The sequence below is a fragment of the Schistosoma mansoni genome, chromosome 3, assembly GCF_000237925.1.
Source record: "Schistosoma mansoni strain Puerto Rico chromosome 3, complete genome".
NCBI classification, from domain to species: Eukaryota; Metazoa; Platyhelminthes; class Trematoda; order Strigeidida; family Schistosomatidae; genus Schistosoma; species Schistosoma mansoni.
In genome coordinates, this window is record NC_031497.1 from 19785156 (window position 1) to 19812196 (window position 27041).

Genomic DNA, 27041 nt, shown 5'->3' on the forward strand with positions numbered 1-27041 from the left:
GCTGATAGAACTCATTAACACCATAAACTTGTCAGATATCAAATACCATTGACTAACAAAGCCTATATACATCAAACGGTACGAAGTAACCGATTTACCAGTACGTTATCTTTGTTTTTTTCTTCGTCACCGCTAAAAACGCATCTCCTAAATAACCGAATTTGTGAACTTCGCATTATTTATCTTTGTAAAGTCCTAATCAAATATGTTATGTCATGTTATGCCGCCAATATTTTCACTCAGTAGGAAGTCAAGATTAATTTCAGCAGTTGTTTTAGGGATTGTAGTCGGTATTATGTTCTCTTGAATTTTAAGTCTATGAACATTTAAACATTTTCAGATCCAAAATCATCAGATATTTTGAAGATCCCAATCATACCATTTATAGTCCTTTACGATGTATTGAATAGAAATAATCCAATGGACGTGGCGGTATTATACTTAAAGATTCCTAAGATAAAGTCGATCTTCCTTCCTAAATCTTCTCCACGAGTTCCAACTTGTCAGATAAATTTTATCTGTTCATTTATTGTATTATAGTTTCAGACCGACAAACAAAATGTATGGTGGATCGTTTTTCAGGCCCCGATTAATAATAACTATTCGACCATCATGTTTGCACTGTAAATAGGTTGACGTTATGTGGTGTGTATATACTCATTCTATAGTGATCGGTATGGATCGTGGTGATGACTAGCATCGTCCAGTCATCGCCCCCAAATGCCCTGGTACGGCCGAGAGTGGGGAGAGTCCACTCTTCCTCTTGAAATGCTCTCTCATGGCCTTGCGTATGTAGCCTCTGCCAGGGATATCTTACTCACTGCCTTCTCGTGAAATTACTGTCGTTTACAAAAGTGAGAGGACGAAAAGCGAATGTCCGGCGCTTTAACTGGGTTGGTGGACACGGAAAGTTCACCTAGGGAAGTTAGAAAACCCTCATTCCAAACCAATGGTGCACATGGGCTCCAGTATCCTGAGGGAACAAATTGCGTATGAATCAATCGTTGGTCACCGGCTACCATGGGACTGCATCTCCTTACGATGCTCCACTGCCTTGTGGATCAGATATTTGGGTCGAGGGCTCCAGGTGTGGCCCCCTAAGAAAACCACCTGCTTCGGTTTGGGCACCCGGACATTATCACAGACTTCACACAAATCAAATGAGATTTGTGCGGCGCATATGTATCTGGTGCTTCCTTGTACCAATATTAGTGTTTAAATAAATAAACAATTAATTAAATCATTGGAAAATTTCGACTATTATTTATTTATTTAAACACATACATATTGGTACAAGAGGGCACCAGATACATATGCGCCACAAAAAATTTCGATAATGCATCCATATCTCTCTTAAGTTATTTAATATTCCCATTTTGTGTTACATTATCTTGATGCTGACTATACATAATTAAATAATAATATTATGATACGATGGAGGTCTTGTACGTACAGAAGCGTTGTTACTGCTTTAAAGACCTTAGCTTAGGGAACTACGGTTGATACTTATTTTTGAACAGGCAGGTTGCAGTCAACTTTAACTCTCTGTCACCATCCAACTACAAACTATTTACCTTTATGGTTGATTTTTTCCTGATCCTAGCTCTTGTTTTAGTTACCAACATGATATGCTAATCTATTAAAGACTTTATCTAAGTCAGGGAAGCACACATCGATAGTAAGTCTTTTCTTCAGACCTTTTCGGAATTCATATAGTTTGCGTGAAAATATGTGGGGATTTTCTGACGATTGGTACTCGAAATCCCGACATCTGAGCTAGTTAAGTATAAAGAGACGGAAATTTGTTGGATAAAACTTTTCTAAAGACTGGAATTGTACGTTTTTCTGTTCGTCTCCTTACCTTCGCTAGACTAACGCAGGTCTAAGCTTATACTTAAATATATGTCAGTGAACCCAAGTTTCAATTGTAGCCTTGTACGCATATATCCTGGTTCTTTGGTTTTCTGGGGTTAAGTTCTGTTAGACTTTCATGATATTCAGCTTAAGAAGAGGCCACTGACTTCAGTTTGCAGGTTAAAAAGAATGAACGTATCTGCAACTAGGAGGTGATTTTCTTCACTAAAATTATCTTGTCGAAGTATTATGAAAACATTAACTTTTCCAAAGTAATCTATCATTTACGTTGTAGCAAAATCTTTACACAGTGCTTGTAATAACAATTATTTTTCCGTAGTCTCAGTTTTTCATAAATCTAATGTGTAAGTTTTTCTAATCCTTCTACATTCAAACTCAGCTTTATTAGTGCTTGATATATTAGGAAAGTCGCATCATCTTTTACAACTATTATATGGTATGTATACTCTTACTGAATCAGTCTGAAAAGTCAGAAGCGTTTCTCAGGTTCTTGAGGATATTTATAACAATTTCGAACGGAAATAATGAAAGTAAACATTCTTTCTGAACAGTCACTGATTCTCTTTCACATCATTTTATCAGTTTTAATATAACCAAAAGTGTTGGGGCTAGAAGTTATTGATAAAGAGATGTTCTCCCTAAACATATCATCTATCAAAGGCTAGTCATAACACTTTAACATAGGTCAGAAGTGATCTTTACTCTATACAAAGAAATGAAGACATTATGAATCCTTGGTCAATACATCTGTGTTTTGTAGCCTGTTAGACACAGCTTTGAGCTGACTCACAAACTGTTCAGGCGAAATACCACTCTGAAAATCACGATACATCGAGCATTCGCTTGTCTGCTAAGGATTTTGTTTGTCAAAAACACAAATTATTACTCCCACGTAAAAGTTTCTGTTATTTCCATAAGACCTGTATTATTATTCACAAATATTTTAGATCCGACTTGTTTTCTGATTATGCCTTTGTTTTTTCTTGACAGTGAACTTCCAATTTTCACTTGTCAAGCCCATGTATTTACAATTAACCCTCAAACAAAAAAATCATGGATTCCGTCAAGCAGTAAAGCAGTCGATGTTAACTTCTTTTATGATTCCAATAAGCACTGTTATCGAATAATTAGTGTTGAAGATTCTTCTGGTTCAAAAAAGGTAATTAAAATTTCATTAAATACGCTATTATCACAATTTAAAATCAATAACACTAACCACAGTAAGTAATAAAATCTTTGTTGAGGTATATCCAAGCACCATAGATCTTAGGCCATACACTGTTTGAATGAAGTATGTAGTAAAGACCAATTGTGGTACAATGTTGTACTGAATGAATTGGACAGGATGAGTTGTAACCGTAGATTCAATGATTGCTAGACGAGTAGAACATGGCGCAAGGTTTGATTTGCATGAATTAAATGATAAGGCCAACACACTGACTTAGACTAGAGATTCGTAAAAACCAGTTCTAGATAACACTCTACTAAATTATATCTGTTTAGTGAGTCACTCAGACTGATCAAGTAAAGCAACTTACCATATTTACTTGAGTAGACTAGAAATACTAATTTGGAAAGAAAATTTAAATATTTTTCCGAAAAAATAAAACTATAATGAGATTTTTTAAAAGCCTAATTTCATCTTGTTGTGTGATTTCTGTCTAGAATTTGGCTTCTCAAAAAACAGGTAGGAGTAAATATAAGTAAAAAATGATGTATATTCATTTGGTACACGTTCGATCATCATTCTTCTTAAACTATAGAACGTCACTACGCACACCAATTTAAAATATCGTCATGTTTTGGTACTGGTATCAGTAAGTAGATGGTAGATGACATAGTAAATCTATGTGAGTTTGTCTAATGTAAACTATTAGTCGCGATTAAGTCGTTTTTTAATGAAAAAACCACTCACCTATGAAAACAAAAAAATATAGTATGAAGTTTATCGTTCCCATTTACGCATCTAAATAATAACATTACACATAGTCATCAAAAACATTTTGACTGTCTATATGTTAAACTGAAACATGTAAACGTTGTTTAGATTTTCTTTGTGTAATAATGGTTAAAATTGAACCTGTATATATTTCAAATTAGTTTTTCGAGTATCGTTAATCACTTAAAACACATGTACTACTAAGAAACTTGTGTTATTTGGTGCTATCTGTGCCAGATAGAGAAAGCTTCAAACAATCGTTTCAAAGTGATTTAATCATTAGTATTATTGGCATTATTGAGGGTGAGTAAGGTCCTATACTTCCATAAAAATGCTTACATATAGCAGAATGTTATGTCACCCATATCAAAAAAGTCCTATTTATCGTCTTCATATGGGGTCAATGTTTTTTTGTTTGAAAGTGGAAAATGTTAAACGGTTAAATCTGATCAATAATCTGTCGAAGAGGAGTTTGAAAACTTTACTCCAATCATTGCATATAAGTTTTAATATCTCAAAGAAGGGAATAAAGCACTAAACTATTCTGATCACTGACAACCGCATAAATACAACTTTCAACAGTCATCTTATGGGTTAAATGTTTGTTTCGTGGGTTTAACCATAGTTTTCTAAAACAACTTCGTATCCTGGTCTATACGACTTGGTGGCAGAACAATCGTTGGATAAACATATATCAATTTTTAACATTTAAATACTCCCAATTTAGGTTATTATTAATAGTACTTTGACGGAAAAAATGACATTCAAGAAGACTTCACAAAAATTTGGACAATGGGCTGATTCTAAAACTGGTGGAGTCCATGGTTTGGGGTTCAGCTCAGAAGCAGACTTAACCATGGTAAGTTTTAAAAAAGTGTACAGGAATTTATTTATTATTATTTCGGTACTTTTTGTTCGCTTATAAAATATGTGGTACCCTTAAACTAAGAACTGGTCCATATGTTATAAAATCATATATAAACATTGAACTAGAACCAGCGTAGCAACAGGACTTGAATTAATGACCGATAATTGTGAATCACTTCTGTTGACTTTACATAATGTACTATCCGTAAAATGTTAGTTTAAATTGTTGATATTTTTCTGTTTTCAACTGCTTTTTAGATTGTACCGTATATAACGTCGAGTTGATCATCATTATTATATCTAGAAAAACAGTCATTAATAGTTTGTCAGGAAATATATTAAAAGTCAGAGACTTCAAGTGATAGGGGATCTCGGACACTTCCCAGGTGATTGGGAGATTTAGAGTCTAAATATTATTTTAAGAGTTGAGTAACCATGAATAGGTTCATGTGTAATTATTGTTGTGTAAAGCGTATGATTATTTTGAAGTCAGTTGTATTTAACTGAATAATATAAAATAATAATATATGATCTGATAATTACAAATCCGGTGCCCCAAATATTGACTTACAGTTCTATACATTTCTCATTGCCAAATACTACTTTTAATACCACGAAATACATGGTTTTCCCCAACTAATTTCATTGATACAGCCTATAAATCACATTAAAATTTGACTCCGAAAGTTTCAGTAATTGCTCGTATTCTGATTGAGTGGAATGATTGTCAAGTGTTACAGTTTATATTCAAGTCAAATTTTCTGGTTTGGGTTATATGCATTTTGTTAATTTCATTTGAGAGGGATTCTAATATATGATTATTTGTGTAACATTAACTTCGTACTTTTATAAAACTTACATATTACCACTAAAAATGTGCGGGGCAAGGGATTTACTATTTTTAAGGTCTATATTGCCCAATCTTTCACCTTCTTAATAATAGTGTAGCTGAGGATGTTGATTATCCATGGAAAACATCTTATCTCTACTACGTGCCATTAAAGTCTGCATTGTGAATTCCCTCTTTAACCTTAATTCCTCTAGTTTTGGTCTTTTCAACCCGATAATTTTTTATAGTAAACCCTCAAAGACTAAGATTCCTCACAAGAAAAACCCGGGCCCCCGCTTTTAGATGAAAACTACTTTCCAAACTATTCCAAACAATCATAGATCATTGAGAGTCGTAATCCTAAGAAATATCAGCTCTTCCTGGATTCCACTGCTAGCCACTATCCATCTTTGCTTATAACGCTTGTGAATTAAGGCAATATCGAGGCAATACGCGCAGTATGCACATATGCCAATAAGAGACTGACCAGTTGCAGTCCTAAACATCAATGGGAAGATACAAACAAACAATACTAAGTGAATTCAAATATCAGCGATTATTTCAAATCTTGGAAATTATCCTATTATTATTTTCTCTTCTACTTAAAACCTGAAAACGTTTGAGATCCATACTAGAATTTTCAACCGACAAGAAGTCTAATGAGTTGATCTCCGTTTCATACTAAGTACTACTCTGTTATAACTTGTGGCCGAGTGGATGCCCAGTTAATGTATGACGTGTTAAGACCGCCAATCAGAGAGCAGCGAATTATCGATTGGAACAGTGACACACGAACCGTACGAGCAGTCTAGAACACTTACCGATCCTGCTTCTGCCTAACCCAGCCAGTTAAGTCCAGAACACCAATAACAGCCTCTGCGGTATGAATCCTTGTATTTCAAACGTACTGAGTTTATATACTAAACAGACTGACCACATCGTACCAACAAAACAGAAAATAACATTTGTACAAGATTTAGCCAAATGCGGCTGTGAATGTGGGATGCAGTAATTAATAGACTAGGGACAACTCAAGAATGGTAAATCGTATAATAATAGTTTGTAGTTCAAAATAAAGCTCATAATAAGGGGAACATGAATACGAACAGTAGGCGGCCTGCTTGAATACCTGGGCTACCTGTTTCTGCCATCTAAATATTTCAACAAGTTATCTGGGTTTTTTAATTTAGTTTTAACTTATCATTATGTCTAATAATCGCATAACCTATACAGGCGCGTTTATGAGAAGCTTACGTCCTTTCGCTGCAAAAATTACAAACAAGTACAATAAGAGACATCGTGGTGGTTGGCAATATGCTTTAAAGAGAATAAACATTAATCAAATGTCGATTCCCGAGCTGCTTAACTCTAACTGTCGATCACTAATTAACAAGGTGGACTATCTCCAATTTCTGCTAAGTCAAAACATGTATCGTAATTGTGGTATCATCACAATTCAAGAATCTTGGTTGACTGACTTACAGGATGATTGCTTAGTATCATTACGTGATTTTAATATCTATCGTCAGGATCGATCAAACAATAAAAAGACCTGTGGTGGCGGAGTAGCTACTTTTGTGAACGTTAACTGGTGTCGATCTACTTTTGCCTGTTTCAAGTTTTTAAATGACTTTATTGACTGTCTAACTTTAAGGTGCCGTCCAAAACACCTAAATAAATACAAATATATTTATGTTACCAATATCTACATGACTCCAGACTGCACATCATCTGCGCTATCTGTCTTCGCTGATAAATTTACTGAATTCGCCGTTACTGCCTTCAGTGATTCACTTTTAATTGTATGTGGTGATTTCAATTCATGTGACTGTAGCTTCCTTACATCACTAGGTCACCTAAATGTAGTAGATTTTCCTACTCGTTTGAATGCTCATCTAGACTTGGTTTTCATTAATGATGTGGGTACCTATGTGACTCGCAAACGTGCTCTATTGTCTAGCTCGGATCACTGTATAATTCGTGTTCTGCCTAAAGTATATGGTAAACATGGAAAGAGTACACACATACACCATACCAAAAAAGTAATATATAGGAATTACTCAGAAGAAAATTTACAAAATCTAAAAAACATGTTTCGTACGACCAACTGGGAATTATTTACAGATGACTCAATAGAAAACACAACTGATGTTATCACCTGTTATCTTAAGTTCTGTTTTGATATTTGCTGTCCTACCGAAACCTTCTTTTTAAGTTTTGATCGACTTACATCTCCACAACTAAAACGACTACGGAGGGTAAAAGAAAGGATGTACAAGGAGAAAAATACTACTGAAGTTCGTAAGTTAAATGGTCAAATAAACCAAGAGATTAGACGTCTCAACTCTGTGTTCACTCAAAAACTCCTATCTTGTAGAAGCTCTCCAGGTATGTGGAAACTCTTTAAAGAAATTACAGGGAACAGGAAGACTAGAAGCAATAACCAGCTGAATGTTTGTGACTTAAATAAGTCCTTTATACGTCAGTCATCTGACATCATGCATCCTATATCCAAGGGTTTGAAGAATAATTGTGTCCCCAGTTTCACTGAAAATGACGTCCGAAAATGTCTCCAGTCACTTAATTCATCCCAATGTTTAGGACCTGATGGTATCCCAAACCTCCTTTTTAAAAAATGTGCTGATGTTTTATGTTATCCATTAACGAATATCTTTAACAGATCCTTCTCAACTAATGTCTTACCGAAAATGTGGAGAAAGATAAAGATAATCCCTATACCAAAGAAAGCTTCTGGTGATAAAAATGCGAAACTTAGACCCATTACAATAACTTCACCTTTCCTTAAAATAATGGAAAAATTACTGATACAACCATTTCAACCTGCAATAAAAGAGCACTGTGATCCATATCAGTTTGCTTACAAATGCAAAAGAAGCACATTAGATGCCGTTGCTGTTCTGCATCACAATATAGTGTTCGGGTTGGAAAAGGGTAAGAAGTGTGTTAGGTGCGCTTTCCTGGACTTTACTTCTGCTTTTGATTCTATTCCAAGACACCTCTTACTTAACAAGCTGATCAGCGTCGACACTGACAGCTGGATAAACAATTGGCTATGTTCCTACCTTTCTGGAAGAGAACAATACACTGTATTTGAAGGAAAGTGTTCAACATCTCTACTGTCTACTGTCGGTGTGCCACAAGGAGCTGTTCTTTCACCTCTACTCTTCTCTTTTTTTCTGCATGATCTGCCATCTTCCACAGAAAACACTTTTGTAAAATATGCGGACGACCTCACTGTATGTATACCGATTTCTACCTCCTTACATCCCATAGAAATGAATGAGTTTTTATCTCGTATTGAAAGGTGGTCTGTTGGTAATGGTCTCTTACTCAATCCATCTAAATGTCAAGCTGTTAATCTTAGCTTGAGACATGGACAGAACCTACACTCTGTTTTGGGATCACATAATGCTTGTGCCATTGGAGACTCCTTAATAAACACAGTGTCGAAGGTCAAATATCTTGGTGTCATTTTTTCCTCTGATCTTTCTTGGTCTTCTCATGTTTTACTCTTATCGAAAAAAGTTTACCGTTTGACATACTACATAAAGAGGCTGCATGCTTTTGGGATTACTCGCCATTTACTCTTACAATTTGTAAATTCCTGCATATTACCTATTATTCTATATTGTTCTCCATTATTATTTCCTGGGCTTTTGAGAAAAGACTTTGCTGTTTTGCGTAGTGCTGAAGGCGTTTTGCAAGGTATGTGGTGAATCTTTTGAAGTCATTATTAATATGCTTGTGGATAGACATCTTAAGTCTTGCAAACTCTTGGCAGGTGTTATCTTATCAGATACTAACCATCCGCTTCATTCATATCTTTCTCCTTGTATATCTTCTGGTAGAACGAGACGTAAATACATTAAAATCCATACACGCAAGCAAGTCTATAAAAGTTCTGTAATACCTTACCTAGCAAATTTACTTTGTGACGAACAGGCTGTTAGAGTTGACCTAGTAAATAACCTGTCTTCTTAAGCATGTTTCAAATTTGATAATTTGTATAAACTCAGTTTTTCTTAAACCTTTTTCATTCCTTTTCTGTTTTTTTTTGGTAAAAAACTTGTTGAAATAACTCGTGCTGAGAATTCTATATTGTATCTGTTATAAACAAATAGGGATGCCGTCGCCAATTGCTATAAACGTAGGATGCTGATTATAACTTTAGGGGTTCTTGTTATAACAGTCCTTTTACTTCTTACACGTATGTGGGACGCTAATTTACCTTAGACGAATATCTACACTAGATTCCCACCCAGTGTCTATTCTACAGGACTTCAACAGAACTCAGATCAAGAACACAAGATTAGCCTGACTATAACGTCAATATATTTCCACACCAAAATCCGACACAAGGAACAGTCAATCAATAAGTGTCCATCAACAAGGAACAGTCCATACATAATGAGGATAGGGGAATATATATAACACATATAACACCTGTCATCCTATCTAATGTCTGACTCATCGAGACAACCAATCATTGTCATTCTCGCCCACACATCAGTATCAGATTATAATATTGAATAAAGCCATTAATAATAATAATAATAATAATAATAATAATAATAATAGAATAGTTTACTTATTTAGCAATTATGCGATAAAAATATATGCATTATATTGGTTCATAAATAGATCCCAAAGTTACCATTCACTATTGTTACCGGGACATAACATACTCTCATCTCGATCCTGTCATTGGATCATTAATGTCCAGTGAATTGGGTGGAATATGTAGAATAGAACTATAGTTCAATGTGATTTCATATTTTTACGATTTTGTCATTCAACCACAATTTCATAACCGACTGTAGTTACATAAATTTTAAACATTCGGGTTAAACTATTATTTTTCACACTATTAAGTATGACTTACAACTTAATGTTTATGCAACAATTGCACTTAGTTAATGGATTTCATTGACTGTGTTTCACAAAGATTGCAGATCATTTGTCTAACTTCACATATACGATGCACACAAATGTGAAGAGTTTAAGCTAGTCATTATATATATATATATATATATATATATATATATATATATGCCTGCAGAAATAGAGTTCTTCAACACTTAGATGGATAATAATTTTACTGGATAACTAACTTTTACTTAAAACAAACTCCTCATGTAGGCCGTAGTGGTTAGAACTGTTTAAAATAGTGAAATATAAAATTAATCTAATTATCAAGTCTAAAACAGTGTAAAATTGTTTAGCATTTAACACTAATCGAAGCCTATCGGTTATGTTTGTAATATGCTTTATTGCACTAAGAGATGATTCAACATCGCATAATAGTACTTAGACGCGGTTACTCATTTGAAGGTAATCGACAAGGAGTTCCGATTAGTGGCATCTATACTAGTTCAGTGGCAATGTTGCTTACCATGGCGTATTAGGTTATTTGTGGAGTATCAGTATCTTCGATTCTTTTTAATTTCAGATGTATATTGTTGATAATCAGCTCACATCGGTATAAAACCTAAATCCAGAGTTTCTTACTTAGTTGCCACCACAAACCTCATGACATCAAACAAAGTCCTTTGTAATATCAAGTTACGTAACTTGGTGAGCACACCAGAGACTTGGTCGATAGATTTCAGTCACTATTAAGGACGCTGATTAAAATTCCATTATCCCCATTGATCCAGCTACTCTGTTCTCTCACGTCTACATAAATCAAGTTACAGAAGAGCATCCTTCATCAAAAAACGGGCAGTAGCTGGCATGGTTTTGACGCGCATGAATCACAATTAGTCGATGTTAGTTCTTAGTCTTATCAAACAATAACTTTCCTTTTACCTTTGGTTCACTTTATTTATCTTTGATACTTTTTTTACTATCCCCATAGTCTTGTTTAAATATCATGCAAAAAATGGGATACATAAATATTATCTGTCCACTTGGGATTTTGTTCCGGATTTCTTCATAAATATTTTTCATTTGTATATGCATGATTTCATATTATCAATTGCATTTTTATTTGGCTTAACCAATACCCCAATGATCAATTCGATCATTTGATTCTTTTTTTCCCGGTTGGCGATAATTCAGGTTGACGCTGTCTAAACAATTTATATAGATTCTCAGACTTTATATAAATAAGGAATCCACATTTATGTCCCTGTGCATATATATATATATATATATAAGTTCATATCTAAATACCATACTTTTTGGCGTCATCTACATTCGAACGCATTTATATCTTGAAAATCAATACTCATCGTAAGCTGTTTCCTTTTTCTATTCCAACCAGTGTGCAAAATACTATTAACAATATGAATGATATTTCATTATAAATTATTTATTGAATTTTTCCCACTGTTGTCGGTAGTTTGACATTAGTTTTATTTTGTCTCATAATTTCGTGCTTTTCAAATCGGCCATTATGTTTATTCCGAAATGTAGTCCACTGGCCCTAGTAACCTGTATTTTTCTCCGGCAATTCGTTTTTTTCTTTTAGAAAAAATGGCATATATACACAATACTGGACTGTTTATAAAGAAAAGTTAGTCAGTCATAAGCAGCGTAGCACCTGGCGAAAAGAAAAAAATGTTGATGTGAACCTGTAGCTGTTTAATATGAATGCTCAATCATACCAACCATTACGTAATTGATTAAAACCTCCCTATGACTGCCACATTCTCTGACTGGGTTGTATTTTTAAACCTTACATCTGGTTTCGGTTAGAGAGATATGTTAGTAACATTTAAAAGTGATTGATCACTGAGTAGTAGTGATCAATTCCCTTAATACTGATCGAAATCTATCGATCACGTCCCAGTATGACCACTAGTCTAAGTGACTCGGCAGTCCGTGCACCATGTTAGAATGTTTGGTGGTGTGATATAGTCGATAGGAAGTACTGTTATTGATCTATTTGCAAAGTTTCCTGTCGGCTACCTCCAACTACCTATCATGTCAGTGAGTAACATTCAACAGCAGTCGATCAATCATAAGCATGTAGATACTGGGATGGCGATACAAAACTAAAAGTCTAATTATTGGTAATATTAATGATGTTAAAAACATCGAGGGTTAATAATGTTTCGAGAAGGACAAGTGCAATAAAAAGTATTGGAATTAAAATTTACAATGTAAGTGATAAATAAAGAATAAATATATTTTCTTCATTCTGACTAATTTCGAACTATTGGATTTCGTGTTCACACATCATAAATTATTATATTATGTGACAGTCTCTGTTGATTTCTGCTATCCGTTTCATCTACGATATACACTTTCTACACTAAATAGGGTGAGGAAACTAAAATTAGTAGGTTTAATGGGAAACCGAATTATAGTGTGCATAAATCGTAGGTATATGTACGACTTCCTTTTGACCCAGAAAAGTACATTTAGGCTAGAATCCTGAGTAGGTGTATCGTCTAATTCCTTTGATAGAATGCGTTGTTTATGATTTCTCTCCTACCATTTGAGCCTCAGATGGCATATGAGCTTAGGCACATGATGTTTGTAGTCATCTAGCCTATCAGTATCATCACAACCCAACCTAATACTCAGTAATTTCATGTAGTGTTGCCAAGTTTCGGTTCGACTGCTTTCAACCAGTATTAGAAAGATGAATACGCTAGTCGTTAAAAGTTATATTTTATACAATAATAGTCAAGATAAAATTGTAAATTATTTAGTATTTCTCACGGACGAATAACTGATAACTAAACTATAATCAATGTCTCTGGCGAAAGCAAAATAACCGATGCCAATGACTACTTTCTTCATCGAGTTGACTAACAATCCATCTTACAGAAAAACATAAGCATTTAAACATCAGTGACTGTTAGGTCTGTTGTTTTATGATTTACATAGCGGGTTCATCTTAATTAAACAACCACTAAAAACTGGGAAGCACTGAACAACTGTTTCTTCCCACTTTTCATTCATGAAATCTCCCCGGGGTGGAAACCATTATCTTCATATCTCACGGTGAGCTCTTAATCGATGGACTAATGAGTCATGATCTAATCGTTTACATCTCTAACTTCAGTCCATTCACACTACTGCGCAACCATCTTCCAATGCCATCGGTATATAACTGCCTCATACTGTAGATGACTGTATTCCTTTAGTCACGGCTTCTCACTAGAACTCCGGAAATCATCCCTTGAAATTAGTCATTAATAAGCAAATGATTTTATTCTTTATTTCCTTTTAGATTTTAATTTGAGACTGCTTTCTTGTAAATATCTATAACTATTAAGAGGATTAAATCCGTTGATCAACAACATGGTTTTTCCTTGCATCAGTTTCTTTATCTATTTTTTCCCCTAGATTTGCTTACACTTACTAAGTGGTGCGTAACCAATTTGTTTAACCAGTAATTAAACTCAATTTTAAACGAATAAACAAGGTTATTTAAATCTTAATTTTTCTCTAACTCATTTATCAAGTACAGATTTATATTTTTGAGCTCCAGGTCACATTTTCCAGGTGTAAAACACCGATACTATCAAGTTGTTCAAATCAGAGTAGATGAAACAGCATTTTTTGAATCTGTGAACTAGTATTCACATATTAAATAGTTATTTAACCATTGAATGTCTTCACTTTGTAGTTTAATCTTTTGTTTGCTTAGTTAAACCTGTTTTAATAATAAATTTAGATTAAAACAAACTACTCTAACCATTCGATATAGAATATTTCTTAAAAACATAGATATCTTGTAGCGGGTATTGCTTCATCTGTGTATGTTCAAACCTCAGTGTGTATTCGTAAACCCAAACTAATGTAAATGCACACCCAGTTGGTTTCATATAGTGATATTTTTCTGGTTAGTGTTTTATAGCAAGATTGTTTTTTACAGGCTGGGGTTGTTGACCCTATGCCCAACCCTTCTCCTTTATCCGGGCTTGTCACTGGTAGTAACTGTAAAAGAGCTACAGACGGAGTTATATAATCATATAACGTTGACCAATTGCTTACCAAGTATGTATATAAACTGGAAGTTGTTATTTTATATCATGATTTGAGGATTAATACAAAGTTTTTTTCTTATTATTAGTATTAGTAGCTGATAAGTCAATATAATCAAATTGCTTACTTTTTCATGTTTTAAAAAAATTATCGTTAGTATTAGGAGATGATCCTTTCGACTTCTGCTGATATTAACTTTTCTGATATATTCGAGACTTGTTTGTTAAACACCTAATCATCATTGAGTCAGTAATTTTAAAATTCTAGTAGTTAAAACTTTTCAACCCTAGTCAGTTTCTAAAATATTACATAACCAATCCCTAGCATTATCGACAAGTAGGTTTTATAAAGTAATGACTAGTAGTCATCAAGTTGAATGTATTTAAATTTCAACTAATCTGTTCACAAGTTCATATTTCACTTCATTGAAGTAGGATTTTTTGATTTGATGAAGTAATGTTTAATTGTTAAAATGTAAGCAAAGAGTATTGATCAACAAATGATGATATAGATCAGAAGGGGTTTTGTGGAGATTTCAGTATTTCCATAGTTGAAATCATGAGTCAATTGAAGCTAGATCACCATGGAAAACCCGGAAGCACTGACGGCCGTTTCGTCCTATTATGGGACTCAGCAGTGCGCATGTTAGTTAGGACCTGGGTTTGAATCTCGTGAGGCGGGATCGTGGACGCGCACTGCTGAGGAGTCCCATAATAGGACGAAACGGCCGTCCAGTGCTTCCAGGTTTTCCATGGTGGTCTAGCTTCAATTGACTCATGATTTCAACTATGAAAAAATGATGATATGTTATGATACAATATGTGATGAGCAGTGAGTTGTTAACGCGACTGATTTATTTACTTAATCACCTAAATTAACTAATATTATAAGACAAGATAGTTGCTCACTAGAAATAGGGCTTTTTTAATTTAATAAAATAATATGATTAAATGTTATTAACGATTTAACGGTTAAGCTTACTCATCATATCAGTTTAGTAACACTAGCCCTCGTACACAGACATTGTAGTTCAAAGTTCAGTAAGTAAACTTTCACTTGATTTGAATAAATCATGTTTTTTTTTAAAAATCTTGGAATTGTTTATTTTTCTTACGGAAATATCTAGTCTATCCTATTTCTTTTAAAGATTTTAGTAGGGAAAATTTGATGTTTATAGTTCATATTATAGTAAATAAGTAGAGCATCTTGAACTACACTTCGTCTTCTTCCTGTGTTTTATTCCATCTGACTTTATTGAGCCCACAATAAAACTGTTCACGTTAGAATAACTCAATCGTTCAATAATTCACAAATAGCGTAGTCTAACCGGGAATTCCAGATACACTTACTTACAACTGTTACCCCTCGTGGAAGAGCATATGCAGCTCATCAGAATTTTCAATTGAACTCTGTTCTGGGTGATCCTTTCCAGTTCCAGATGCAATGTGCCCCTTGGTCTACCTCTATTCATTTTCCATTCAGTACACCAAGTTAGAGCTTGCCTCGTGATGATTTCTGCAATGTATGTCCTAACCACTTCCAACGTCTTTTCCTAATTTCCACTTCATTTGGAAGTTGAATTGTTCTCTTCCACAATAGACTGTTGCTGATGATATTCGGCCAACGGACATTGAGTATCTTGTGTAGACATTTGTTTATGAACACTTGTACTTCTCTGATGATAGCTGTGGTAGTTCTCCAAGTTTCAGCTCTTTACAATAGAACTGCTTTGACGTTTGCATTAAAGATTCTGATATATATATATATATACATATATCTTTTCCAAAATGTTATTTGTCACAGATTAATTTCCAAGTCCCTTTTTACCTAACTAAAAGATCTATTTTTACAAAATACGATGACACACAGTCTATCTTACTCAGGTTTTGTTTTACTGTTATTCTGTTGTTTTTTTCTTTTCTACTCTTTATTCTTTAAGTTTGTCAATCAATTTAAACAATGTGTAGATTCAATGAAGACTCAAATTCAACCAGAATCAAATAGTCCATCTGGAATACGTGTACCAGTAAGTTTTTTTGTATTTTAAAGTATTTCTATCGTTTCATTGGGTGTTATATGTTCTCTAAGCTAGATAGATGGTTTAATTTTGAACCTTTCATTGTCGTTCGTCTGAAAATAGAATCGCTAGGACAAAGAAAGCCTCACAACTAAACCATTCAACTCAAAGACTACAAAACCTCCAATATTTTAACAATCGAATCCTCCAAGTGCATCTTATTCGGGATTTGTCAGCTGAATGAAACTGTATCCCAAAGTTGACATTCACACTGAAATCTTGAACCCTGATACCTATCCATCCTTACAAACACCAACTCATTTACTAACCGAATTAGAGTCTAGATAATAATCGACCTCATATTATATAGTATCTATTATTATTATTGCTATTATTATTATTACTTAAAAGGGGTTTATATTTTCCTGCTAATTGAATTTTATCGAGTCACAGTGTAAACATCAAGATTGCGATACAAATACATTCTTACTCGACGAATCCTAATTTATGCAAAATATACATCCTGTATCCATTATCTATAAAGATATGCTACTAATATTGATTGACTGGTTGATTAAATAACCTGAAATACTTTTAATCATAGGTAAATCATATGATCTTTATTTACACATTACATAAACAGATCATGTATATCTTTTATACTCAAACATGTAACTTTTTTTCTACCAACCTAGTATTATTCAATACACTCATAGTTTACTTCCTGATCACACTTTTTTTGGTGAATTTTGTAATCCAGCATAAAAGATACGCATTTGTCTGAAACTAAAACTACGTCACCTAAACACTGTCGTCTCTACCTTTACTATTCTGTAGAAAATACTGTGTAAAATAATCAAGGTTGCTACAATTTTATCCAATATTTTGTTGTCTTTTTATTTAAACACATAAACATTGGTACAAAGGGACACCAAAGTGTTCATCCGCCACACAATAAAGATGTGACTGTAAATAGATAGCAAGAGAAAGGTGGGTATAATTAAAGAAACAACAAAAATGGAGAGAAACTAGTGTGTGAGAGTGAAATATTAATAATATTGATGATGGGAGAAGCACTTCAATTAAGAAAAAAATACGACTAGAAAGAATTCTTTCGGCTAAAGAAGTTACTCTCATTTAAAAGGAGAAAGTAAACGAAAGTTACATCACGACCACCACTGGCTCCCATTCCGAGTCATGTCTGATAATGTCTCAAGCCAAGGTGTTTCACTAACTCTAGGACCCTAACCAGGGAGTCGTAAAGGTCCTACAGATGCCAGTCCTATACTGTATTTTTTCATACTACGACACCATGCCATACACTGACCACCTCTCCACTTTTTCCAACCAGTCCCAGTATCCGCTAATAATGCACGATGTGAAATTCTCTGAAACAAAATTCGTGCTACATGTCCAAGCCACCGTAGTCAGTGTTTCAAGGTGGTGACACCGAATGAACTATCGTCACTGTTCCCCAACACACGTTGCCTAACCTCCGCACTGCCAAGATAATGTCACTGAATGTCATTTATTCTTCAGAGACATTAATAATCAAACACACAGGAGCTTAACATCCACAACTCGGAGAGGTCAGGTTTCACAGGCTGAGAGCAAAACTGCTCTTGTAGTGTATCATACTTATACGGATCGACATAAGTAGAATATGTCAAGAATTGGAAGTAGGATTCTTACTGACAGAAGAAGAACATGAGGAGAAGAGAAATAAAAGCAGAATCAATCCGAATAGCAACATGAATGAAAGAACAATGAATCTTGTAAGAAACAATGCAATAAAGACGTGAAAGCGATGTATTTAATGTATTGTCTTCATATTTTAAAAATCCAGCGTGTGATTTTTCTTAATACAGTAAACTGATTTACCCTACTAAAGTCTTGGTCTATTGCGATCTCACTGGCCTGTTGTAGACCTCACATTTTATAGCCAGAATAACATCATGAAGGCACCAAAGATGGCTCAGATTGGTATAGGCAGCTAACTAGTAGTTTTAAGTATATTCAGTTGATCGATCTCATTTCGTGGTGAAAATTACTTTTAGAAAAAACAAAATCTTCATACAACCAATTTGACTAATAATATACGAATTCAAGTTATAAAAAGTTCATACCGTCTGCAATTTAAGGTTATAACAATCCTGTCCCCGTTCAAAACAATTCCTATTTCTGTAAAGATGTTTTTTTCTCATTTCCTTAAAAGTTCTCAGAAGTTATGCTGTTCAAATGCTTCGTTGTTTTACATTTTATATCATCTCTCCATAACTGTTATATTTTTTGAAAACATAAAAATAGTAAATTGCACCGTTGAATAGAAAGGATAATCTATCCCGGCTATAAAATTGGTGAGAGCCCGAAACTCATGATGAAACACTTAATGAATACTCCGGTGTATTATTGTATATTTGCTTATGAGGAGATTACAACTTTCACCATATATTAGTAACTGAAGTGTACAATGCGACTGGTCTTTTTTTAGTTCTAGTAGTAAATTACATACTTAGAAATTCAGTTTGGGTATTTATTGGTGAATAGACTACATACAGATATAACTGTTAATCATATCTATTCCAAGTAATCTAATGTCCCATCCTTTCTATTTATTTTGAATTTTCAATATTTAACTTAAGTAAAAAATGCTTACATTAGTAACAATAGTATAGTTAGCATCTCAGTTGACTGATTAATGGTCTTGTGTATGTGCATTTTTCTTATTTGCTTTTCGTGGGAAGGTGTAATTTTTACTACTTTTTACCTCGTTATCGCTTGAATGTTTTCTACTTTTTCTTTTGTATAGTCAATGATTCATTGGTAGGTGTAATCTAATCAGTAAACTGTCTATGTAACTACGACGCAGCAGACCCAGCTATGACAATAATAATAATAATAATAATAATAATAATAATAATGAAAAATATGAAGTAAATTACTCACGACTAGGTAATTAACTAACTTGTCATTTGGGACGTATTTTTTTCATGTCTCAGTTTACTAGTTTTACATCTGTACAACTTCTGTCCGAGCCTTATTTTAGTGCGTCCATTATTGTGTGTGCATATATGTGTGTGTGTCTATCAGTGTACTTGGTCAAAGTACTAACTGTTTATCTTGTGAACTTGTAACGAGCTTATTCAAAAGCACATCTTATTTGTATCCTAGATTCCAGAGTTCTTTCACTCTTGAACCCTGAACAAAAAGCAAAAGGTGGGAAGCATAGGAAAAGCGTTACTTCCAAAATTTGTTTATGTACGAAATGGCGATAATATTTATACGGAATTATACATAAATTGGTAACAAATTCAGTATTTGTCCAATCATTATTAAGAAAGTGCATTCAGTCACTTTCTAAGTTTTTTCTCTATAAGTTCCTAATGAGCACAAATTGATTGAAGTGTTTTTATCACCTTTCATAGCTTCTGTAAACTTTTCCAAGGAATTATCAAAGGGTCCCAACAATGAAAATCAGTTGCACAACCGTTAATTATAAGGTTGCATTTGATATTTGTTCAATCTTAATCTTTTAACTCTTCTTTTTAAAATTCATTATTGAATTAAGTGGCATTCTCTATGTTTCATTCTGTGGTAAAAGTATGATTTAGAGATAAGCCAACCGGAATCGAAAACGCTTGCTTAAAATTCAAATACCATGTATAACGCAATAAAAATACCTTTTTTCACTGTTCAAAACATTCAATAGGATTGCGAAGAATTATTTTTTATAATCATGGGTTAAAAATGATAGTGTTAAGTTTAATAAATGTCTAGTTCTATCTCTTTAGAATTCTCACTCTGAACCCTTAATCCTGAAACAAATATTAATCTTGTGGCATTATGTTTTTCGGATTAACCAGTAAGATAGCGCTTCGTGTGTTTTTGAGCGAAATTTATTCATCCATACAGTTATAATGCACCTTAACATTATACCTGATGTCAGTTCGTGAATAAATCATTAATCCTAAATACCTGAGCCTTACCTTAAATACCTAACCCTAACTAGGAACAATGTAAGTCCTCCTAGAAATCTGTTTAGGTTCCTATTAGGGTGACAGAATACTGATAGACTATATGCATTAGGAAGAACTTAGATTTTGTTGTTCTTTCGATTTATAGACAGAGCAGCCTGTAAAAGATACTAATGGCTTTGTCAACTGAAAAATCTGTTTATACTTTTCAGTATTATTGTTTTCTTTTTCACAAACCATTCCTTTATAAAAGCTGTTTTCTGACTGGCTGGAAATTTGTCGCGGTTGCTTTAAACTCAAACGCAAAGTATACTTTTGCCCATTTTATAATCTCAGTTATATTTATCTACAAGTTGTACTAGATACGTTTAGATTCACAGTGACGTTGGTTTTATTCCTTGGTATATATATATATATAACTCATTTTTTCAATTTCCTCTCGTTGCCTTTATTCCTTTAATCGATTAACAGTCACGGTCCATGAACTGATATCATGTCATATAGAAAAGATTAGGTACAGAAAAAGAAAGAACCAAAGATGTAATGCGATATTGGGGCTATGGTTCTAAAGAAAGACAGAGTTCCGAGTATTATCACAAATAGGACAATGGCTCAGTGGTTGAAGCACACAGTTTTCGACGAGTGAATCATAGATTAAAACCTCACTTAATTTATTCCGAAACAAACTGTCCCATAAATCGTATGTGCGATAGCGTATGTCAAAAAGGAGTTAATACAGACATACAAAGATATGCCTCATAGTTGATTACACTAATATCCATAGTTGTTAGCCGAGTTACAGGGAAATCTAGTTTGATGTACTCAATAAATTGCATGTTATATTTTTTGTATTGTTTTTGTCCGATCAACATTGAACTTTGTTTTCTGGCATTTTTTAAAGTTTCAACTGATTTGATATTTTAATTGTACGCATTTTTCCAAGCTGTTGATGTCTGTCGAAAATATTTTTTTCATTTTGATCTCACTCACTCTGTGTGTGTACTATGTTTCTTCCATTTATTCCGTGTTCACTAATGAAGGAAGAAAAACTAATGAAATCAATGTCGGTGTACAAAATAATCCATATTTCAATAGTTGCAAGAGTGAGTCAATTGAAGCTAGACTACCAAGGAAAATCTGGAAGCACTGGACGGCCGTTTCGTCCTATTGTGGGACTCCTCCACAGTGCGCATCCACGACCTCGCCTCGCGAGATTCGAACCTAGGACCTACCAGTCTCGCGCACCGCTGAGGAGTCCCACATTAGGACGAAACGGCCGTCCAGTGCTTCCAGGTTTTCCTTGGTGGTCTAGATTCAATTGACTCACGCTTGCAACTATGAAAATACTAAATGTCCATAAAACCCCTTCTGATAATATTTCAAAAGTCACATTTTTGTTCATTATTTCTGTGATAGAGATAGAGTAACCAACTGATGATTACTTGCCTATCTCTCAGGTTTCATGTGTACTCTTTTCCGTCATGATTCACATCTCACTCATCCCCAATAAATTTATTAATTAATTTTAACTATGGAACATCACACGTGTGTATTAGTTCGTGATCTATTCTTTATATTTATCATTTAGTGTTTGTTATCTGAAGTCAATTCTTTTATCATTCATCCACTACAACGACAACATAATCGGTGACACAGACATTAAAAATAATGAATAGAACTTGGGAATAACTTGAAAAGAGAGCCGTTGGCAGAGCTAGTTGTTGATTCGTGGTCGACGATTTACATTCCACAAGGGCGGGGTAACAGGCGGAAGTAAGTAAGTAAGTAAGTAGGTAATAACAATATGAAAAACAGTTGTACAAGGACATTACTGAAGTAAACCTGTAGTCTGAATAGTCACACTTAAATGTAATTCCTTGGTACTTGGAATAAATCTTGAAAGAGTTATTTTTTGCTTTTTATATTAATCAATGACGAACAGTATAGGATATAAAAGTAATGTGTACATCAAAACAACTTAATACAATTCACATCAGCACAGCACAGTAAGCAGTGAAATCAGAACTGAAATACACATATTGTAAAGCCAAACAGAATAATATGGTTTTAAAAAACCCCAGGTGAAACTGGTAAATAAACAGTTTGGAATAAATATAGAAAAATTAACACTCAGGATTTAGAAGGAAATTAAAAAAGAGAACAAAGCATCCGAGTTATTGAAGTTTATTTTTTTAAGCGCCATCTCATCTATCATCACTAAGCATAAATTACAGACCTCAATCAGAAAACATACGCCGATCTATATAGCTTGAAACTAACAGTCGATATATTCATATGGATATCAACTAATCCTATGCCTCGCGAGATCGTGGATACGCACTGCTGAGGAGTCCCACACTAGGATGAAACGGCCGTCCATTGCTTCCAGGTTTTTCAGGGTGATCTAGCTTCAACTGACTCATGAATTCAACCACAAAATCACTAAAAAAATCTCCACAAAAAAACCCATTCTAATAATCCTATAAATGATGAGACAAATTTTTCCATCCCTTTTCTCCTTTTATCACACCTTTCATATATGAATGAAATATTAAGAAAATAATGCATTATAAACATTTTATATGTGCGTTTATACATTTTCTATTATTGTCTGAGTTATTGTCGTCTACTTCCTACCTTTCCTTTCCTTTTTTTTCTCTCTCCTTAAGTTTTCTTCTATTAGAATTGAAAAAAAACTGTTTCTGTTTTTTTTTCTACATTATCAAATAAATAAATATGAAGAATATTCTAGGCATAAATTTTGAAATCCCTGCATTCCATTGATTTCTTGATAGTATTGAATAAATACTTATGTGCATTACATAAGATTTTAATCTATCCAGAAATGTTATACCTTCTATAGTTGTAATGAATTACTCATAATGTATGCACATAATTACATATCTATATATAATAACTGTCAATTAAATGTTTGTGATTTAGTCATTCATATTGAGACAAGAAATAGACATCTTTAAGAGTATATGAAATGGAAGCGTTAGGTGAATCTTTTTACCTCGATTTGTATGTATAACCATCTATCTATCTATAAATTTTTGTTTTTGGCAAATATTATACTCTTATATTATTGAAGATGGATATTTATGCACAAAATGTAATGAAAGATGAATGCAAAATAGTGAAAAATTCATTGGAAAGAAGTAAATATTTGGAGACAATTACTCATCACAATCTGATATCAGTTAAGCAGTTTGAAGCGAGTTGTAAGTAGCAGTAGTAGAAGACAGTTTCTAGAGAATATGAGAACACGGTGATAAAATACCTTTCAAACATCTTAAAAATTCATCTAATTGGGAAGTAGGTACTTATCACATTCAATTACAACGAACGATAATAGTATTATTACCAGTAGGATGAATCGATAAGTTTATGCGTATAGGGAAAATAACATTATAATTCAACAACTGCTCATAATTTCATGTGCTTGACCATAAAACAAGCATACTTTGATTGAGTTTATCGTCTTGTTAATTGGCTATGTACTTCGTCTCCAGTAAGTAGGCTAAAAATGGAAATTTTTATCGATTTCTGACTTTACGTAACTCACCTACCAGGAACGCATTCATATATTTCGCTTTGATCTACACTTTAAATGTGATGACGATTGATGCCATCCCGTTGTTCAAACTGAATCGGTTGAAACGGAATTCGAACCTGCCACCTAATTGCCGAAATTTGAACCTCAACTACTGAACTGCCGCTTTACTTCTGGTTAAATGGTAATCAGTTTCATCATCAGGATTTTCTATTAAATTTTTCGTTGAATACGTACATTCAATCATGCTTTCTGCGGTTAATCATTTAGATTGCTGTAAGCAATCGGATAGTATGATGAGCATTAAAAAAGACCAATCTACTGACTCAGAAGCCCGAATGAACTAGTATCTCAATATATAACAAATTTTAATAAGCAAAATTAGTTTATGCAACAGAATAACATACGTACAAAAATACTCGATGTATATGAAAATTTACGCAGTTGAATTCATAAGCCGATCTAAACTAGATCACCATTGAAAACCTGGAAGCACTGGACGGCCGTTTCGTCCTAGTACGGAACTCCTCATCAATACGCGTACATGATCTCACACGTGGGACTCGGGCCTCACGTTCCAACGCTTAACTCCCAAACCACTGAGACGATATGAAGGATTGCCCAAGGTCATAGCTCATTGAAGTTAGACAATAACACAGTGGTCTAGAGATTAAGCGTTCGCACGCGAGACTGGAGGCCGTGTGTTCGAGTCCTGAGTGCGGGATCGTAAGCACGTACTGCTGAGGGGTCCTATACTAGGACAAAACGGCCGTCCAGTTTTTCAATGGTGATCTAGCTCAGATTGACTCGTGAATTTAACTCTTAAGATAGTACAATCTCCACCATTCTCCATATTCGTATATAAGTTATGTTACCTGTTACCAATGCCATTAAATCTTTGTGCTATGCCACAAATCGGTTGACGTTGGAACTGTGCCATTGGACATTGACTCAGTGGTTCTAATGATTAAGCATTTTCTGAGAGACCTGAAAATATTGCATCCGACAACTGACAAGGTCGGTAACGCACATTGTTGAGAAGATAGACACTAGGACGTTACAACAGTTCACTGCTTCCTTGTTTTCAATGATACCCCAGCTGGTATCAGTCGATGAGAAATACCACCTATAGATGTATATTCGGTTAGAATCTAAAAATGTCAGTGATTCTTAGACTCAGATTTTCTAGGTTATTATCTAACCAATGATACTGGCTTATCTTTCACCTGTCATATCAAGAAGCCAACCAACGATAAACGATATCGCTTTTTCATGTAAACAAACTAGATGAAATGAGAGAAAATTCTACTATCATATTTAATACTGCTCAGAAAGCGAAGGACAAACAGGATTTTTTTCGTAATTCGGTACTTATTACCGGGACATGCTCACGAGTCTTCATGAAAACAAATTCCAGACTTTCATGTAAGTCACCAAGTTCAATAACCTTGCAACTGTTGAGTGAATATCTAGCACTTAACACTGTACACTGCATTGGGTTTGTGACATTGTCCAATGTCTTTAATAAATTATCATCCCTCACTTTCTGACATATTCTATTCCACATGTCATAGTATTCCAGTGGAACACTGAAATTTATCAGGAGGCTAGCTCACTATTGATTAGTACGTAATTATTATTTAGTTAGTGGTTTGTGGAGACTGACTGACGATAGATGAAATGACATTAAGAATCAGATGCAAGCATTTAATTTATCATTTCCCAATAATAATCCTCTTCCATCATTATATGTTAGTTATGTGGCTTAACTCCTGACCTAAAGCATCATACCTCGCTTTTCAGCAAAAAAATCATTAATTCTGTCTAATTGTTTCTCCAAAATGTATTTTATTGTGCTTTACTAAATGAGATGTTGTGACACAGTAAAACAAACCAATTTTATTTTCTATCCCCTTGTCGTTGATTACTCAATGTGGATAATAAAATTATCTGTGCTTGAACTTGAAAATAAAATCACCTTGATTTTCAGAGGAGAGAATTAGCCAGTTCAACCATAGTTCACTAATTTCAATTATGATTTTAACTTTAACCCTGAGGTCGAGGTCAAGTTTCACATATTGGTTTTAGTGTTACTGTGTTGTATTAGTGTACTATCCAGGTCAATTTAGTGATTCTATTTTTCTTTCTACTAATGCTGAATACAATACACATAAGCACAGTCACAATAAGATAGATTTGAGGACGAAGATTTCTTTTTTTTTGATAGGTTTTACAACAAAACAATAGAAAATAACATCAATTAGTAAAGTGTTCGTTTGTGACTGAAGATATGCACGTCTGTTCTTAAATCTTTTATTAATACTCATGCACACACCTACAACATCCACTTTTAAGATCGCGTCACTTTGAACGTTACCATCTGGTTGATCCTTAAACTAATAAATAGTTGATATTTTTTTTCGAAACTTCATTCACTTTAAAATAAGGATCGTGCATATATGTATACATTGGTGTCAGAGACGTCAGTACTCATGTATCCTACAAAATACGACGAACCACCATGTGAGATTGCCATAGATACACCAGTGCCACTGCGGAAGCCCTCAGTATTAGGAGTTACCTCAGATTATATGGTATGGAAGATGGAGGTGACTTTCTATTCGAAAGAAAATACCCTCAACTAAACACTTAGATCACATTTATTGTTTCTTAATGATGAACATGGACAACGAGCGACTGCCAATGAATTAATGATTAATAACTTATCACCTCGTTACTAGAACGTATTGAATGAATCTTCTATATCTACTGATACTTAGCAATATACGATCCAACTTCTGTCTCACCATCGAAGATCTTGCTGAGCATTCTTGTACTTTACGGCACCTAGGCATCCAGGCATTACCCCCAAATAAACAGTACAGCACGGAAAAAGATAACACTCGTTTTATAGAAAAAATTACCAGGTTCTCTACAATACATCTTCAGTTACAACCAACCAATATAAATGGTCTGAAAGAGATGATCTACCCATTTACACCTGCAGATATGCCAATAAC

At 34.1% G+C, this 27041-nt stretch overlaps 1 protein-coding gene across 1 annotated transcript in view; it reads left to right on the forward strand.

The window, feature by feature from the left end:
- Positions 1 to 2842: 2842 nt before the first annotated feature.
- The window catches only part of Smp_030150 (putative homer), a gene marked incomplete at its 5' end in the record, with an annotated part of 28434 nt that continues 4235 nt past the window's right edge, over positions 2843 to 27041 (forward strand). The window contains 3 exons of the mRNA XM_018799563.1: positions 2843 to 3034; positions 4542 to 4673; positions 16414 to 16500. Of these exons, the coding sequence (XP_018651340.1) occupies positions 2843 to 3034; positions 4542 to 4673; positions 16414 to 16500 (411 nt within the window). The remainder of the gene's footprint in view (positions 3035 to 4541; positions 4674 to 16413; positions 16501 to 27041) is intronic.